This window comes from Oncorhynchus gorbuscha, linkage group LG07 (genome assembly GCF_021184085.1).
Source record: "Oncorhynchus gorbuscha isolate QuinsamMale2020 ecotype Even-year linkage group LG07, OgorEven_v1.0, whole genome shotgun sequence".
Lineage (NCBI taxonomy): Eukaryota > Metazoa > Chordata > Actinopteri > Salmoniformes > Salmonidae > Oncorhynchus > Oncorhynchus gorbuscha.
This window is the reverse complement of record NC_060179.1, coordinates 47,747,773-47,767,229: the sequence shown is the minus strand read 5'-3', so window position 1 is coordinate 47,767,229 and position 19,457 is coordinate 47,747,773. Positions and strand designations below refer to the sequence as shown.

The window sequence follows — 19,457 nt, the reverse complement described above, 5'->3', positions numbered from 1 at the left end:
CCAGTTAAAGGCCAGAGCTCATCAGTAAGCGGAGGGCGACTGATAAGCGCTACTAGACGGTCCTCTCCGTCAAGTACATGTACTACCTTACCGGTCCATCTACGCTGGACCGGATCGGCAGCTTCCTGCAGTGCATTAATAGACTCTGGGGCAGAGGGCTGTTTTATGGACGAAGCCTGGGCGCGGGAACATGACATTCCTCTCAGACAGTTAGGGGAGCCCACGGTCATGTTTGCCTTGGATGGTAGTCCTCTCCCCAGTATATTATATGAAACACTACCTTTAACCCTCACTGTATCTGGTAACCATAGTGAGACCATTTCTTTTTTGATTTTTTGTTCACCTTTTACACCTGTTGTTTTGGGTCATCCCTGGCTAGTGTGTCATAATCCTTCTTTTGATTGGTCTAGTAATTCTATCCTTTCCTGGAACGTTTCTAGTCATGTGACGTGTTTAATGTCTGCTATTTCTCCTGTTTGTTCTGTCCCCTCTTCTCAGGAGGAACCTGGTGATTTGACAGGAGTGCCGGAGGAATATCATGGTCTGCGCACGGTCTTCAGTCGGTCCAGAACCAACTCCCTTCCTCCTCACCGGTCGTATGATTGTTGTTCTGATCTCTTCAAGAAGCGTTTTGCATCCGCTTCTATCCTTGTTGCACCTGACGTCACTAAACAGTTTATTGTTGAGGTTGACGCGTCGGGGCTGGGCGTGGGAGCCATTCTGTCCCAGCGCTCCGATACTGACGATGGGGTCCACCCTTGTGCGTATTTTTCTCATCGCCTGTCACCGTCGGAACGTAACTATGATGTGGCTAACCGCGAACTGCTCGCCATCCGTTTAGCCCTAGGCAAATGGCGACAGTGGTTGGAGGGGGCGACCGTTCCTTTTGTCGTTTGGACTGACCAAAAGAACCTTGAGTACATCCGTTATGCCAAACGACTGAATGCGCGTCATGCTCGTTGGGCGTTGTTTTTCGCTCGTTTCGAGTTCGTTATTTCTTATTGCCCGGGTACTAAGAACACCAAGCCTCATGCTTTATCCCGTCTCTTTAGTTCTTCTGTGGCTTCTACCGATCCCGAGGGGATCCTTCCTGTTGGGCGTGTTGTCGGGTTGACTGTCTGGGGAATTGAGAGACAGGTTAAGCAAGCACTCACGCACACTGCGTCGCCGCGCGCTTGTCCTAGTAACCTTCTTTTCGTTCCTGTTTCTACTCGTCTGGCTGTTCTTCAGTGGGCTCACTCTGCCAAGTTAGCTGGCCATCCCGGCGTTCGGGGTACGCTTGCTTCTATTCGCCAGCGGTTTTGGTGGCCTACTCAGGAGCGTGACACGCGCCGTTTCGTGGCTGCGTGTTCAGACTGCGCGCAGAAGAAGTCTGGTAATTTTTTTCTGCTTCTGCTCCTGGTCTTGCTGGGTCTCAGTCTGTTCCCTGCCATCGCATCTCTCCTGTTCTTGTTCCTGCCCTTGCTGTGTCTCAGTCTGTCCCTAGTTGTTACTCTCCTGGCCTGTTTGGTCCTGTTTGCTCTAAAGCTTTCAGTTCTCTACCCGTGTCTCATTTTTTTTTTTTTTTTTTTTTAGAGTAGTACCCTAGTTTCCCTTTTTATCGTTTTTCGTTACGGTCCTGAGGAGAGGAGTTGGGTTCTTTCTCGGGACGTGCTGGACCGTTTATGATCTATGATTTCCTCCGTTGCCGCCAGTGTTCCTCCTCGAGAGCGCCAGGAGGCGCTCGGTGAGTGGGGGGGTACTGTCATGTTTTGTCTTATTTTGTCTTGTCATTTTGCTTTTCCCTCTGTTCGTTTTCCCCCTGCTGGTCTTTTTAGGTTCGTTCCCCTCTTTCTCTCTTCCTCCCTCTCTCTCTTCTCTCTATCGCTCCGTTCCTGCTCCCAGCTGTTCCTATTCCCCTAATCAATCATTTAGTCTTCCCACACCTGTTCCCTATCTTTCCCCCTGATTAGAGTCCCTATTTCTCCCCTTGTTTTCCGTTTCTGCCCTGTCGGATCCTTGTCTATTGTTCACCGTGCTGTGTCTGTGTATCGCCCTGTCGTGTCGTGTTTCCCTCAGATGCTGCGTGGTGAGCAGGTGTCTGAGTCTGCTACGTTCAAGTGCCTTCCCGAGGCAACCTGCAGTTCATGATCGAGTCTCCAGTCTGTTCTCGTCATTACGAGTGGAATTATGCTTTATGATTGTAGATTTACTTTACTGGATTAAAGACTCTGTTTTCGCCAAGTTGCTTTTGGGTCCTCATTCACCTGCATAACAGAAATATCCTTTTCTCTCTTTGTTTTATGGAGGTGCTATCCTCAGATAATAGCATCGCCGAAAAGCCTTAAATCTGAATGTTGGCTGGATTCACCACAAGTGTATCTTTAAATCTGCTATCTTGAATGTGTGATTTAATGAAAGTTAGATTTTTATAGTAATTTATTTGAATTTGATGCTGTGCATTTTCCCTGGCTTTTGGCCAGGTGGGACACTAGCATCCCACATATCCCAGAGAGGTTTTAACACCCCGGCCGTTCTACAATCTAAGCTAAATGCCCTCAATCTCAAACAAATTATCAAGGAAACTACCAGGTACAACTCCAAATCCATAAACATGGGCACCCTAATAGATATCTTCCTGATAAACCTGCCCTCTAAATACACCTCTGCTGTCTTCAACCAGGATCTCAGCGATCACTGCCTCATTGCCTGTGTCCGTAATGGGTCCACGGTCAAACGACCACCCCTCATCATTGTCAAATGCCCCCTGAAACACTTCAGCTAGCAGGCCTTTTTAATCGACCTGGCCCAGATATCCTGGAAGGATATTGACATCCCATCAGTAAAGGATGTCTGGTTGCTCTTTAAAAGTGCTTTCCTCACCATCTTAAATAAGCATGCCCCATTTAAAAAATGTAGACCTAGAACTTGTATAGCCCTTGATTCTACCCAGACTTGACTGCCCTTTACCAGCACAAAAACATCCCGTGGCGTACTGCATTAACATCGAATAGCACCCGCAATATGCAACTTTTCAGGGAAGTCAGGAACTAATATACTCAGTCAGTTAGGAAAGCAAAGGCTAGCTTTTTCAGATAGATTTTTTCATCTTGTAGCACTAATTTCCATCTTGTAGCACTAATTCACTAATTCGGGACACTGTAAAGACCATGGAGAATATGAGCACCTCCTCCCAGCTGCCCACTGCACTGAGGCTAGGAAACATTGTCACCGCCGAAAAATCTACTATAATCAAGAATTTCAGTAAGCATTTTTCTACGGCTGGCCATGCTTTCCACCTGGCTACCCCTACCCTCGCCAACAGCTCTGCACCACCCTGCAGCAACTTTCCCAAGCCCCTTCTCCTTCACCCAAATTCAGATAGCTGATGTTTTGAAGCTGCAAAATCTGGATCCCTACATATCAGCTGAGCTAGACAATCTGGACCCTCTCTTTCTAAAATGATCCGCCAAAATTTTTGCAACCCCTATTACAGTGAGAATACCTGTTCAACGTCTCTTTCATATCGTCTGAGATCCCCAAACATTGAAAAGCTGCCGCAGTCATCACCCTGTCAAAGGGGGGACACTCTAGACCCAAACTGTTATAGACCTATATCCATCCTGCCTTTCTAAAATCTTATATTATCTGAAATAATGTAACATGGGCTCAAACCAGGGACCCTATGAACACATCGATAACAATCACACATATAGCATCATTATATATAACTCCACAAGGAAACAGCTACTTCAAGATCTCAAATCAAGTGACGTCACAGATTGAAACACTACTAGCACACACTGCTAACTAGCTAGCCATTTCACACCAGTTACATATACACGCATGACTGTAAGTCGCTTTTGAAATATATAAGATATTAGATTACTCTAAATTAAAACATTTCTAGGATGGCCATACCTCTTTCCCTCTTGGGTGCATTAACCAATATTGAATCTGACCTTAATTTTCCCCAAGATGCTGTGCTGCAGGATGACATACGCTCTAAAATCAGTTTTTATTTTTTGCAGCTCTCCTTTTTCTTTTTCAACCTGAAAAATATACCAGGCCTATAAGAATTCTGCTTTTGACATCATACTTTATTTGCTCTAAAGGAATTTGACATATGTCCTGATCCAATATGTTTTCCAGCTGATCACATCAATAATTTGAATCATTTGATTTGTTTGAAATTTAGTATAGACTAATTTGGAGAAGTCTAGGAAAATCAATGTAACATACACCACAATTATTTATTTCAGTTAGGTCTAAAGAAACATTATGATATGAAGGAAATGTATTTCAGAAGAACAGAATATGAGTAGATCTACTATATGTTATCTGGCTACGCTCCATGCCATACGCTGTAGACTTGTTCATTTAGCTGACAAGATATGCGTATAAGTCCCGTGGCATTATTTCATATTATTTTATAGTAAGAAGAATATAATTGAACATAGAAAGGATATTTTTCCCATTCTGGAGCGAGTGCACATACAGTATGAACTGTTGAGCGTAAAAGTGATCATTTGAAACAGGTCCTATACGCTAGACTTAGGGTTATTTGGCAACTTTAGTTGTGAACGATACAAACCTTAGAATGTCAAAAATCAAAACATATACGGGCTGCATGATGCAACTATAGGCTATTGGTGATCTGATAAATTTGCAAAAAACCTTGTGCTCTGTTCCTTGTCTCAGGCGGCACAGCTGTTCTCTCATCAAGTGATAATATGTTCACCCATCAGACTTTTCTCAGTTTAATCTTGTTTTTACTAATATGTAAAATGGATTTGATTTAGAATGGCCCATTATTAAATGGTCAGGAACAGGGGCAAGAGAAAAAACACGTCATCCGTATATCGAATAGTGAATGGAGGCCGGGAGCTTTCCTGCAGTTCTGTTCCTTAATGATGCCTGGTAGGCTACTTCGGTGTTAAAGCAGAGCTGTGCCTAATTTGAGCAGCTGAGAAATAAATATAATAACACTTATTTCACACCCACACATCCAATCACTGTTTGAGGAGCATGCTCACACTGCGCAACAGGTGATATTCCACCCAAACTCTGTATGCCATGGGCTTTCCAACGCTGTTCCTGCCGCTACCGAGTGCTTAATTTGGGAAACCAAGTGAAATCTGCTTGGAAACATCAATAGCAACATGTTTTCACAATGACACACATTTCACTAAACCGTTGACAGACCCTCTGCACACTCAATAAAGGAATAAAGGAGAGAGGAGGAGATGGAAACGCATGGTGGTGAGATATTCTGTCGAGCAAAAATGGTAAAATGTCACCCAATTAATTATGAAAATATAACAAATTCAAAATCAAATACAAATTCAGTATAATTGTAAGCCATCCACTACAATCAATGAAACAACAGCATTGCTTAGGGCTGTTTGTTCCCTCCTAGACTCTTGGATATGAATTTGAGCATACAGTGCATTCAGACCTCTTCCCTCACTCCACATTTTGTCGCATTAAATGTTTTTCCTCATCAATCTACACACATTACGCCATAATGACAGAGCCAAAACAGGTTTTTATCAATTTTAGCAAATCGATAACATTTTGTTTTTAAATACCTTATTTACATAAGTATTCAGACCCTTTGCTATGAGACTCGAGCTCAGCTGCATCCTGTTTCCATTGCTCATCCTTGACATGTTTCTACAACTTGATTGAAGTCCACCTGTGGTAAATTAAATTGATTGGACATTATTTGGAAAGGCAAACACCTGTCTATATAATGTTCCACAGTTGACAGTGCATGTCAGAGCAAAAACCAAGCCATGAGGTCGATTGAATTGTCCAAAGAGCTTTGAGACAGGATTGTGTCGAGGCACAGATCCGGGGAAGGGTACCAAAACATTTCTGCAGCATTTAAGGTCCCCAAGAACACAGCGTCCTCCATCAATCTTCAATGGAAGATGTTTCTAACCACCAAGACTCTTCAAAGAGCTGGCAACCCGGCCAAACTGAACAATCGGGGAGGAGGGCTTTGGTCAGGGAGGTGACCAAGAACCCAATGGTCACTCTGATAGAGCTCCAGAGATCCTCTGTGGAGAGGTGAGAACCTTCAAGAAGGACAACCATCTCTGCAGCACTCCACCAATCAGGCTTTTATGGTAGAGTGGACAGATGGAAGCCACTCCTCAGTAGTTTGCGAAAAGGCACCAAAATGACTCCCAGACCATGAGAAACAAGATCCTCTGGTCTGATGAAACCAAGAGTGAACTCTTTGGCCTGAATGCCAAGTGTCATGTCTGGAAGAAACCTGGCACCATCCCTACGGTGAATAATGGAGGTGGCAGCATCAAGCTTTGGAGATGTTTTTCAGCGGCAGGGACTGGGAGACTAGTCAGGATCGAGGGAAAGTTAAATGGAGCAAAGTACAGAGAGATCCTTGATGAAAATCTACTCCAGAGCGCTCAGGACCTCAGACTGTGGCGAAGGTTCACCTTCCAACAGGACACGACCCTAAGCACAAAGCCAAGACAACGCATGAGTGGCTTCGGGACAAGTCTCTGAATGTCCTTGAGTGGCCTAGCCAGAGCCCGGACTTGAACCCGATTGAACATTTCTGGAGAGACCTGAAAATAGCTGTGCAGGGACTCTTCCCTTCCAACCTGACAGAGCTTGAGAAGATCTGCAGAGAAGAATGGGAGAAACTCCCCAAAAACAGGTGAGCCATGCTTGTAGCATCATACCCAAGAAGACTTGAGGCTGTAATCGCTGCCAGACGTGGCCACGAGCCATTTAAATTGCAAGGCACTGTACACCGTCACAAGGAATTTGTGTATGTGTTATGAATGACCAAAGTTTTCTGACTTTAAAGTAAGTAATCTGTCACGCGATATAGAGACTACTGTTGACATTGGAAGTTTACATTCACTTAGGTTGGAGTCATTAAAACTCATTTTTCAACCACTCCACAAATTTCTTGTTAACAAACTATAGTTTTGGCAAGTCGGTTAGGACATCTACTTTGTGCATGACAAGTCATTTTTCTAACAATTGTTTACAGAGAGATGATTTCCCTTATAATTCACTGTATCACATATCCAATGGGTTAGAATTGTACATACACTAAGTTGACTGTGCCTTTAACTCTTTTGGGATAGGGGGCAGCATTTTCATATTTGGATGAATAGCGTGCCCAGAGTGAAGTGCCTCCTACTCTGTCCCAGATGCTAATGTATGCATATTATTATTAGTATTGGATAGAAAACACTCTAAAGTTTCTAAAACTGTTTGAATAATGTATGTGAGTATAACAGAACTCATATGGCAGGCGAAAACCTAAGAAAATTCCAACCAGGAAGTGGGACATCTGAGGTTTGTAGTTTTTCAAAGCTTGGCCTACCGAATACACATTGAGATATGGATAAAGTTGTACTTCCTACAACTTCCACTAGATGTCAACTGTCTTTAGAAACTTGAATGAGGATTCTACAATAAAGGAGGGGCTCATGAGACCTCTTTGAGTCAGGATAAGAGCGTCTGCTAAATTACTTAAATGTAAATGTAAATGTGGTCTGGCAGAATGCCTTGGTCTCATGACGTGCGCTCCCAACAGAGTTACCTCTCGTTTCAGTGCTTTTCTTCAGGCAAAGGAATTCTCCGGTTGGAACATTATTGATGTTTTATGTTAAAAACATCCTAACGATTAGATTCCAAACATCTCTTGACATGCTTCTAAAGGACTGTAATGGAAGTTTTCGAGTTTTTGTCTGGACGAAGTGCTTGCGCCTCATGAAGATGAATTAGTGGGCTGAACACGCTAACAACAAGTGGCCATTTTGACATAAATGATGGACTTTACGGAACTTAATGGAACAAATCAGTAATTTATTGTAGAACTGCGATTCCTGGGAGTACCTTCTGAGCGCCGTACTCAGATTATGCTTTTTACATAAAGTTTTTTTGAAGTCTGACACAGCGGTTGCATTACATGCTTTTTCAGTCTTTCCACTTGTGTGTAGAAAGGGACAGAAAAAAGTTATCTTGTGAGGGTAGTGGTGTATCCAGGGAGAAAAATATTCTTCTGAATTTTCAGTTGTGATCTTATGCTGCTATGTATTGGAATTATTTAACAAATGCAGTAGTACTGAATAATGTGTATATCCTGACTAAAGTACTAATTACTCAGAATATCAAAATTGCAAAGAATGAAACACCATACATTTAGATAAATCATTTCAGACACTGAAAATGTGCTTATTTTTCTATAAATCTGGTAGTTCTCAAGAGCCTTTTCTTTGCTGAGCAGTTCGTTTTCAGGAGTGTGCTGCCAGCCATGAATAATGAAAAGTTAAGATATTGCCATGCTTTCACATAGAGACAAAGTTTATGTTTACATTTTAGCAGACTCTCTTATCCAGAGCAACAAGGATAAGTGCCTTGCTCAAGGGAACATCCAAAGATTTTTCACCTAGACGGTTCGGTGATTCAAACCAGACACCTTTCAATTACTGCCAATGCTCTCAACAGCTAGATTACAAAACACAAAACATTAAACACAAAAAGGAAAATGGTAGTAGATAAATGGTAAGCTGGTTAAATGAAATACTGATCTTGGAACTTTCAGACTGAAGGATCGGCCTTCTGGTCAGACTTCGGAGGTGCGCACCCCACCCACCGCTTCCAAGTATTTTACTCTGTAATGTCCAGTCTCTAGATAACAAGGTAGATGAAATTAGGTCAAGGTTTGCTTTCCAGAGAGATGTCAGGGATTCTCTCTAGGGACATGCTGTCGGATTCGATATAGCCACCGGGATTCTTTGTGCGTTGCGCCAACAGGAATAAACATCTCTCTGGGAAGAAGGGCAGGGGTGTATGTTTGATGATTAACGACTCACGGTGTAATTGTAATAACATACAGCAACTCAAGTCCTTTCGTTCACCCAACCTTGAATACCTCAATCAAATGCCGATCGTATCATCTCCCAAGATAATTCTTGACGGTTATTGTCACGGCTGTGTATATCCCCCCTCAAGCCGATACCATGACAGCCCTCAAGGATCTTCACTGGACTCTATGCAAACTGGAAACCATATATCCTGAGGCAGCATTTACTGTAGCTGGGGATTTTAACAAAGCAAATTTGAGAACAATGCTACCTAAATTCTATCATAATAATGATTGTAGTACCCAGGCTGGCAAAACACTGAATGTTTTACTTTTTTTCACCTTTATTTAACCAGGTAGGCAAGTTGAGAACAAGTTCTCATTTACAATTGTGACCTGGCCAAGATAAAGCAAAGCAGTTCGACACATACAGCAACACAGAGTTACACATGGAGTAAAACAAACATACAGTCAATAATACAGTAGAAAAATAAGTCTATATACAATGTGAATAAATTAGGTGAGATAAGGGAGGTAAAGGCAAAAGAAGGCGAAGTAAATCCAATATAGCAAGTAAAACACTGGAATGGTAGATTTGCAGTGGAAAAATGTGCAAAGTAGAAATAGAAATAATGGGGTGCATAGGAGCAAAATAAATAAATAAACACAGTTGGGGAAGGGGTAGTTGTTTGGGCTAAATAATAGATGGGCTATCTACAGGTGCAGTAATCTGTGAGCTACTCTGACAGCTGGTGCTTGAAGCGGGTTAGGGAGATATGTGTTCCCAGTTTCAGAGATTTTTGTAGTTCGCTCCAGTCATTGGCAGCAGAGAACTGGAAGGAGAGGTGGCCAAAGGAGGAATTGGCTTTGGGGGTGACCAGAGAGATATACCTGCTGGAGTGCGTGCTACAGGTGCTGCTATGGTGACCAGCAAGCTGAGATAAGGGGGGACTTTACCAAGCAGGGTCTTATAGATGACCCGGAGCCAGTGGGTTTGGCGAAGAGTACGAATCGAGGGCCAGCCAACGAGAGCGTACAGGTCGCAGTGCTGGGTAGTATATGGGGCTTTGGTGACCAAACAGATGACACTGTGATAGACTGCATCCAATTTATTGAGTAGGGTATTGGAGGCAATTTTGTAAATGACATCGCCGAAGTCGAGGATTGGTAGGATGGTCAGTTTTACAAGGGTATGTTTGGCAGCATGAGTGAAGGATGCTTTGTTGCAAAATAGGAAGCCAATTCTAGATTTAACTTTGGATTGGAGATGTTTGATGTGAGTCTGGAAGGAGAGTTTACAGTCTAACCAGACACCTAGGTATTTGTAGTTGTCCACATATTCTAAGTCAGAACCGTTCAGAGTGGTGATGCTGAATGGGCGGGCAGGTGCAGGCAGCGATCGGTTGAAGAGCATACATTTAGTTTTACTTGTATTTAAGAGCAGTTGGAGGCCACGGAAGGAGAGTTGTATGGCATTGAAGCTCGTCTGCAACGTTGTTAACACAGTGTCCAAAGACGGGCCAGAAGTATACAGAATGGTGTCGTCAGAGACTCACCAGCAGCAAGAGCAACATCATTGATGTATACAGAGAAGAGAATCGGTCCAAGAATTGAACAATGTGGCACCCCCATAGAGACTGCCAGAGGTCCGGACAACAGGCCCTCCGATGAGGCAATAATTTGAGAAACACAGGCTATTGAGTCTGCCGATGAGGATGTGGTGATTGATAGAGTCGAAAGCCTTGGCCAGGTCAATGAATACGGCTGCACAGTATTGTTTCTTATCGATGGCGGTTAAGATATCATTTAGGACCTTGAGCGTGGCTGAGGTGCACCCATGATCAGCTCTGAAACCAGATTGCATAGCGGAGAAGGTGCGGTGGGATTCGAAATGGTCGGTAATCTGTTTGTTGACTTGGCTTTCGAAGACCTTAGAAAGGCAGGGTAGGATAGATATAGGTTTGGGTCAAGAGTGTCACCCCCTTTGAAGAGGGGGATGACCGCGACAGTTTTCCAATCAATAGAAAACTCAGATGACAGAGGTTGAACAGGCTAGTAATAGGGGTTGTAACTATTTCGGCAGATCATTTTAGAAATAAAGGGATCTAGATTTTCTAGCCCGGCTGATTTGTAGGGGTCCAGATTTTGCAGCTGTTTCAGAACATCAGCTGACTGGATTTGGGAGAAGGAGAAACAGGAAAGGCTTGGGCGAGTTGCTGTGGGGGGTGCAATGCTGTTGACCAGGGTAGGGGTAGCCAGGTGGAAAGCATGGCCAGCTGTAGAAAAATGCTTTTTGAAATTCTCATTTATAGTGGATTTATTGGTGGTGACAGAGTTTCCTAATCACTGCTTTCTAATCAACTTCCACGATGCATACAAGGTCCTCCCCCAACTCCCGTTAGGTAAATCTGACGTGACTCCATTTTGCTCCTCCCCTCCTATCCATAAACTCAAACAGGATGCACCTGTGACAATAACTATTCAACGCTGGTCTGACCAATCGGAATCCATGCTTCAAGATTGTTTTGATCACGCTGACTGGGATATGTGCCGGGTAGCCTCAGAGAATAATACCGATTTATACGCTGATTCGGTGATTGAGTTTATAAGGAAGTACATAGGAGATAATGTACCTACTGCGACAATTAAAACCTACCCTAACCAGAAACTGTGGATAGATGGCGGCATTCGAGCAAAACTCGTGCGAACCACCACAAGTGCGAACCACCACATTTAAGTGCGAACCACCACAAGTGCGAACCACCACATTTAAACATGGCAAGGTGACTGGGAATTTGGCTGAAATACAGTGTATTTATTCCCTCTGCAAGGCAATCAAACAAGCAAAATGTCAGTATAGGGACAAAGTGGAGTGCCAATTCAATGGCTCAGACACGAGACGTATGTGGCAGGGTCTACAGATATTCCCGAAAATAAAAATCAGCCACATCACGGACACGATGTCTTGCTTGCAGACAAGCTAAACACCTTCATTGCCTGCTTTGAGGATAATACAGTGCAACCGACGCGGCCCACTACCAAGAACTGTGGGCTCTCCTTCTCCATGGCCGACATGGGTATGACATTTAAATGTGTTAACCTGTTACTCCTAACCCCTACTTTTTCGAACATTCTGTTAAAAATCGCTCAACATTTCAGCGCCCTGCTGCTCATGCCAGGAATATAGTATATGCATTTGATTAGTATGTGTGGATAGAAAACACTCAGACGTTTATAAAACTGGTTAAATCACGGCTGTGACTATAACAGAACGTGTGTTTCATCGAAAAGCGCAGGAAAATCTGATCACTGAAAATTGGAAAATATATCAATGCGCCACTTGCATGAATTGTCTATGGGAAAGCAAATTACCTGGAGCCGAGATTGCAATTCCTACAGCTTCCACACGATGTCAACAGTCTTGTCATTTGCCTAGGCTTTGTTTCTTGATCAAACGAAGAAGAGACAGCCCATTTCTTCAGGTCTCGGACCGGATATTTTGGTTGAGATTACCCGGACATTATTTCCAGACATACCCCTATAGAATATACATCGCCTCGTGATCAATTTGATCGCTTATTAACGTTTACTAATACCTAAAGTTGCATTACAAAAGTATTTCGAAGTGTTTTGTGAAAGTTTATCGTCTACTTTTTTAATTAAAAAAAATGACGTTTCGTTATAAGACGCTATTTTTTAAAGTTTATCACACAGTCTTCATAGATAGATATCTAGGCTATATATGGACCGATTTAATCGACAAAAAAGACCCAATAGTGATTATGGGACATCTAGGAGTGCCAACAAAGAAGATGGTCAAAGGTAATGAATGTTTTATATTTTATTTGTGCGGTTTGTGTAGCTCCGACTATGCTAATTATTTTGTTTACGTCCCCTGCGGGTCTTTTGGGGTGTTACATGCAATCAGATAATAGCTTCTCATGCTTTCGCCAAAAAGCATTTTAAAAATCTGACTTGTTTCCTGGATTCACAACGAGTGTAGCTTTAATTCAATACCCTGCATGTGTATTTTAATGAACGTTTGAGTTTTAACTAGTACTATTAGCATTTAGCGTAGCACATTTGCATTTCCAGATGTCTAGATGGGACGCCTGCTTGTCAGGTAGGAGCAAGAGTTTAACCTGTTGGGGAATAATCAGAATTGGTTGGTAACATAGGTAAAGATGTTTTATATTCATCATATGTTTGTAAGTTACTTCTCATCAGAATGTTATTTTTTAATAATACTGTGGCGGGATTGCAGTATCTGTTCTATGTCAAGACTAAGTTGTTTGGGTCGGAGAGAGGGGAGAGGTCAAGCGTGTATCTCTTGGCTCCACAATGTCTGTGTGCCAGTCAGTGTGTCTCTGTGATCTTGTCAAGATAGGATGGATTTGATATATGCCTGTTGATATGGAGGATTGGTTTATGGTTCTGAGTTTGAGAAAGGAGACAAAGCTGAACGATGTATTTATTATGTCTATGCTGTCTGACTATGTGTGTTTTTTGCTATTAAAGGATCTCACCTGCAATGTGTAAGGGACTCTCGGAGAATTCATTGATAGACACTGAATTGATCTGAGAGTCACAGGGTTGTGATAGAGCTCATATAATTAAAGATGGACTTTGATAACTAACTCTGACTTGTGTGTGGTTTGATATCATGATTTGGTAAATGGAGGAAATTTCCACCACAACCCTCGCAATGCTGCCGGCCCAGACAGCATCCCTAGCCGAGTCTTCAGAGCATGGGCAGACCAGCTGGCTGGTGTGTTTACAGACATATTCGATCTCTCCCTATACCAGTCTGCTGTCCCAACATGCTTCAAGATGGCCACCAGTGTTCCTGTACCCAAGAAGGGAAAGGGAACTTAACTGAATGACTATCACTCACTTCTGTCATCATGAAGTGCTTTGAGAGACTAGTCAAGGATAATATCACCTCCACCTTACCTGTCACCCTAGACCCACTGCAATTTGCATACCGCTGCAATAGGTCCATAGTTGATGCAATCGCCATCACACTGCACAATCCCATAAGGACAAGAGGAATACCTATGTAAGAAGGCTGTTTATTGACTACAGCTCAGGCTTGAACAGAGGGAGGTGTGGTCTGCACGATGCATCACCGGGGGCAAAATACTTGCCCTCCAGGACACCTACAACACCTGATGTCACAGAAAGGCTAAAAAGAGCACCAAGGACAACAACCATCTGAGCCACTGTCTGTTCACCCCGCTACCATCCAGAAGGTGAGGTCAGTACAGGTGCAGCAAAGCAGGGATCGAGAGACTGAAAAACAGCTTCTATCACAAGGCCATCAGACTGCTAAACAGCCATCACTAACACGGAGGGTCTGCTGCCGACATACAGACTTGAAATCATTGGCCACTCTAACAAATGTTTCACTAGTCACTTTATTAATTCCATTTTAATAATGTTGTTTACATATCTTGCATTACTCATCCCAAATGTATATACTGTATTTTATACCATCTATTGCATCCTGCCTATGCCACTCAGTCATTTCTCATCCATATATTGATATGTACATTTCCTTATTCCATCCCTTCAGTTAGATTTGTGTGTATTAGGTAGTTGTTGTGGAGTTGTTAGATTACTTGTTTATATTGCTGCACTGTCGGAACTAGAAGCACAAGCATTTCTCTACACTCGCAATAACATCTGCTAACCATGTGTATGTGACCAATAACATATGATATGAGGAAATAGGGACATGTCTGTCTATTTTGCCAAATTGCTCAAACTTTCTGTATTTTAATGGTTTGAAGTTCAACACCATTTTAATCACGATAACCTATTATTGCTAATGATGTAAGTTTGGGCAGTGTACAATGCTGTTACCAATTGCTGGTAGTTAAAACGTCAACAACAACAACAACAAAATGACTCATGAACTCTGAGGTCATCCCATTGTTTCCTATCGGGGAAATATAGGTATGTCTGGTTATTTCACAAAATATCTCGCAATGTGAATATTTTGATTTTTCAAGACAGACACCATTTTAAATCAGGAGAATTTCCTCTTTGTAATTATGTAAATCTGGCCAGCACCCGCAGTTGTCATCGATCACTAGACCAGAAATAGTCAGTTTTCATTTTTCCCTACTTCCTCATTACACAGACATAAGCACAGTTGACACCATCGAGGTGCGGATGTTTACTTTCTATACAAGTTATTTTTTTTCCAGTTTCGTCATAAGAACAGATTGCAGTTATAAAATAAAAAAGGGATGCATTTTCTTGTGCCATTTTGGAGAAATTTAATTCTAAGCATCACTCCAGTCAGAAGAGGCTCTGTGGAGGTCCGTGTCAATTCATTTGCTATGGCCTCGCACTAGCATTCGTGCTCAGCCAATGTTCTTTTGCCGTTTTTCAGCCTTGGGTGAATTTTGACTTGTTCTATTGTCCAGCTTAACCTTAGGTTCCCTTGAAATCCAACTCTCTCCACCAGTATCTCGCTGAGAAATACATGTTTGTGTGATGTTGCCGGACTGAATTTTATAGCTAGATTGACGCATTTTATGGTGTGGTTCGGGGCTAAAAATCAACAACCACACACACACTACTATGTCAACAATCTGCATTTCTTGCTTTAGCCAGCTAACGTTAGCCAGTTTTAATAAATGCATTGGGCATCTATCTTGTGGGGTTTGTACAGTGTAGCTACATGATGTAGCTATCGTTAGATTACTTTGAGTACAAAACAGTCCAAATACAGATGTTAGCTAGCTAAGTAGCAGTGTTAGCTAGCTTGAACATTGAACACACTTAGGTTAAAAACACGACAAGCCTTATCTACCAGTCCATGAGAACAGTGGCCATTTCACTCCATTTTCCACCTTTCAAAATGAATTCCAATGTTTATCTGGTTTATGGTCATGAGCAGTCTTCTTATCACTTTTTTTCTCTTTTAGGGTAGAGTTGATTCAGATCTAAGAATGATGTTTGTTTCTGTCAACATTATCTGAAAACATTGTCCCTGCTACCAGGACAGTTTATCTGAAAACAAGTTAGCTAGTTTTGTCTGCTCGGTGTTTGTTTCTGGCAGCTGTCACGCCCTGACCATGGAGAGCCATTGTTTCTCTATGGTGAAGTAGTTCAGGGCGTGATCTAGTTTATTTATTTCTATGTGGTGTTCTTGTTTATTTTCTATGTTAGTGATTTGTATGATTCGCAATTAGTCAGCTGATAATCGTTGTCTCTAATTGGGGATCATATTTAAGTAGCTGTTTTTCCCACCTATGCTTGTGGGATATTATTTTGTGTTTTGTGCACCACTTAGTCATGTTTCGTTGTTTCTTTACTGTTTTGTTTTGCTTAAGTTTCACAAAGAAATAAAGATGTGGAACAAAACCTCCTCTGCGCCTTGGTCCGTCTCTACACACAGTCGTGACAGCAGCTGTAGCTTGCAAGTGACTTTCACTTCATCTCAAGTGCCGGGGTGATGTTCCAGCTGGGTTGTTAGATGAGGTGGGAAGACACACCATGCCCAGAAGGCCAGCCCAAGGCGGCTCAGGGCTCAACCCATTTGTTTTCGTTCAAAATGAAAATGCAACACAAGATGTGGGGCGGCATGGAGTGTTGCGTCATTTAAGTTAACTTAGTTCAAGGTGGTTCAAGGTAAACAGAAGATTCATACTCATTAATATTATTTCAAAGCACATCATTCAAACGGACATATCAAGACCAAACAAACTTGCTATTAACACTGTTCTCATTCAGTTTCAAAGCAAAGCAGAACATCCAGGTGCTTACCCTCTTAAAGACTCCGCCTCCATCTCTGTAGACTCTACCTCTTGCAGGTGCTTATAGGCAGGGCCAGCAACCCTTGGTCCTCGAGAGATTGGCAGGGTCCTGAAGTGATGAGTGTCCTGGTGTCTTTGGGCTGGACTGAGGGACAGGGAGCTACTCCTGGAATGAGCCATGTAAAATAATACGTGACAGAAACAGAAAACATTGAAATGGTTCACAAATGGGTAATCTTATTTGAAGGTAAAAAATATTACTTTTCCTGTTGTGAAGCAATCAGTGTGATTTTCATGTTAGCTGCTAACTCTGTTAAAACCTGTTATGGCTGCAACCCTTTCTCAATTTCCGCCTGAAGACATACCCAAATCTAACTGCCTGTAGCTCAGCCCCAGAGGCAAGGATATGCATATTCTTGGTATCATTTGAATGGAAACATTCTGAAGTGTGTGGAAATGTTAATTGAATGTAGGAGAATATAACACAGTAGATCTGGGGGAAGAAAAGAGAAAGAAAGAGCATACGTTTTCTGTTTTTTATTGTTGTAGTATCATCTTTCACATGTACTAGAATAGCCACACAGACAGATAGGATGCTGGATATAATTTTGATGGATAACAGAAGAGGGCAACTGTAGGTGTGCAAAGTTTGAGACTGATAACCTCAGGAATGGGTGGAGCTACATGACATTTAGCATGAAGTCACCCAGGTGTCCCACACAAGTTGCCCAAATGTACCCAAGTGGCTGAATTGGTGAAATGACCTATAACTATATACAGCAGTGCAAATAACTACATACAACATATCAAAAAGCAATTCTAACACCTACACACACGCACAAAAAAAATGTTTACAAAAATATTAGAAAATAAATATTTAAAAAAAACAGCACATCCCTTGGAAGTCCTCGTCATAATATTTTGCTGCCTGTGCCATGTCCCATAGCAGTCTCTTTCTGATGTAAAGCAGAGGCAAACTGAACAAGTGGTGCATTTCATGCGACACAGAACATAATGACGCCTCCATGCTGTGCCCTTTTGGCTCTGAGGCACAGTCATGCCTGCAGTAATGAACTGTGGCATATGAACACCACTGGGGGCACAGGTAGAGCGGGCAGCTTGGCACCGGGGCCTCCCAGTAGGAGTCCCTATCACTGTGAAAGAAAACATAAAAAAACATTTTTGTATTGTATGAGCCTTTTATCATCACATAAAATAAACAGATATGTATTGATTGTATAGAGCAGAGGGAACAGTCACCAAGGTGTTCCATTCAACTCCGGCCATTGTTGTGTGTATATATATATATATACACACACACACACCCAAACAAACCAACACACACACACAAAAACAAACTACACATTTCATTGCAAAAAAAACAAATATTTATTTTAATTTTATATATAATGTATATATATATTTATATTTCATAAAACGTCATTAGCACTTACCCGTCCAGAAGTACGTAGTGTCCTTGCAGAAACAGCTACTCAGTTCGTTTGAATCATAACACTCCAAGATTCCTCAAACAAAAAATCTGTCTCACTTTCACCTTTACTTTAGAGTTTGACTTTGCTTTACATGATGTATTCGCCAGGATATCTTCAATGAAATCGTTGAAACTACAACTTTCCGAAATACAGCTGCGTGTAAAAAGCCTTACAGCAACCCCTCTGATCGTCAAGGTGAAAATGCAGTTCCCTGCGCGTGCGATTACAACCAAGGAATTGTGGTCCAAACCATTACATACTGGCGTTTACCTCAGCTCATTGGCCATCTACCCAGCTAGATTTCAAGAAGATCAGTGGTCATTGGGCAGAAATATAGTCAATCAATGAAGCTTCGCGAAAATTATTGGTGGTCAGGTAGTCATTTATCATTGTATTCAAATCAACTCACTTCGGTCAATTCTCCCCGCAAAAAAAACAACCTTGTTTATTAACTGTGTTGCAAACATCCAGAGGAATGCACTGAAACCCACCATGACGAAATAAATTATTGTTTAAGGGGCGAATCACGCTGAATGCTCCGTAAAAAATTGATAGAGATGGAATTCACTGCACAAATAGTTTACAAAATGTTTAGATTTAGGCTATAAAAAGGGATTTTATCAAAGAAAACGGCACTTCATTTGATCAATGGGATACTCAGGAAGAGAAGTAAGAGCAAGATATCAGAATGTAAGTGATAATTTTACCTTCAGATGTAAATGTGTAAAAACTGTCATGGTGGAAAATGTTTCTGCTCTTGATTGCTCTTCTCAAACAAAAGCATGGGATTTGTTCTCTGTAATAGCTATTTTAAATTGGAAAACCAAGATTCTAATCTTTTGAAGGCGATGTCATCTACAAAATGGCTTCCAACACTCTACTCAGCAAACTGGATGCAGTCTATCACAGTGCCATCCGTTTTGTCACTAAAGCACCTTATACCACCCACCACTGCGACTTGTATGCTCTAGTCGGCTGGCCCTCACTACATATTCGTCGCCAGACCCACTGGCTCCAGGTCATCTACAAGTCCATGCTAGGTAAAGCTCCGCCTTATCTCAGTTCACTGGTCACGATGGCAACACCCATCCGTAGCACGCGCTCCAGCAGGTGTATCTCACTGATCATCCCTAAAGCCAACACATCATTTGGCCGCCTTTCGTTCCAGTACTCTGTGACTGGAACGAATTGCAAAAATCGCTGAAGTTGGAGACTTTTATATGCAGCTCACCCATTCCTGAGGTTATCAGTCTCAAACTTTGCACACCTACAGTTGCCCTCTTCTGTTATCCATCAAAATTATATCCCTCACCAACTTCAAACATCAGCTGTCCGAGCAGCTAACCGATCGCTGCAGCT

General features: G+C 42.2%; 1 protein-coding gene across 1 annotated transcript in view; it reads right to left on the bottom strand.

The window, feature by feature from the left end:
- LOC124039937 (pro-neuregulin-3, membrane-bound isoform-like) overlaps window positions 1-19,457 on the bottom strand; it is a 277,071-nt gene that overhangs the window by 15,773 nt on the left and 241,841 nt on the right. The window contains exon 8 of the mRNA XM_046356508.1: window positions 16,616-16,771. Within this exon, the coding sequence (XP_046212464.1) occupies window positions 16,616-16,771 (156 nt within the window). The remainder of the gene's footprint in view (window positions 1-16,615; window positions 16,772-19,457) is intronic.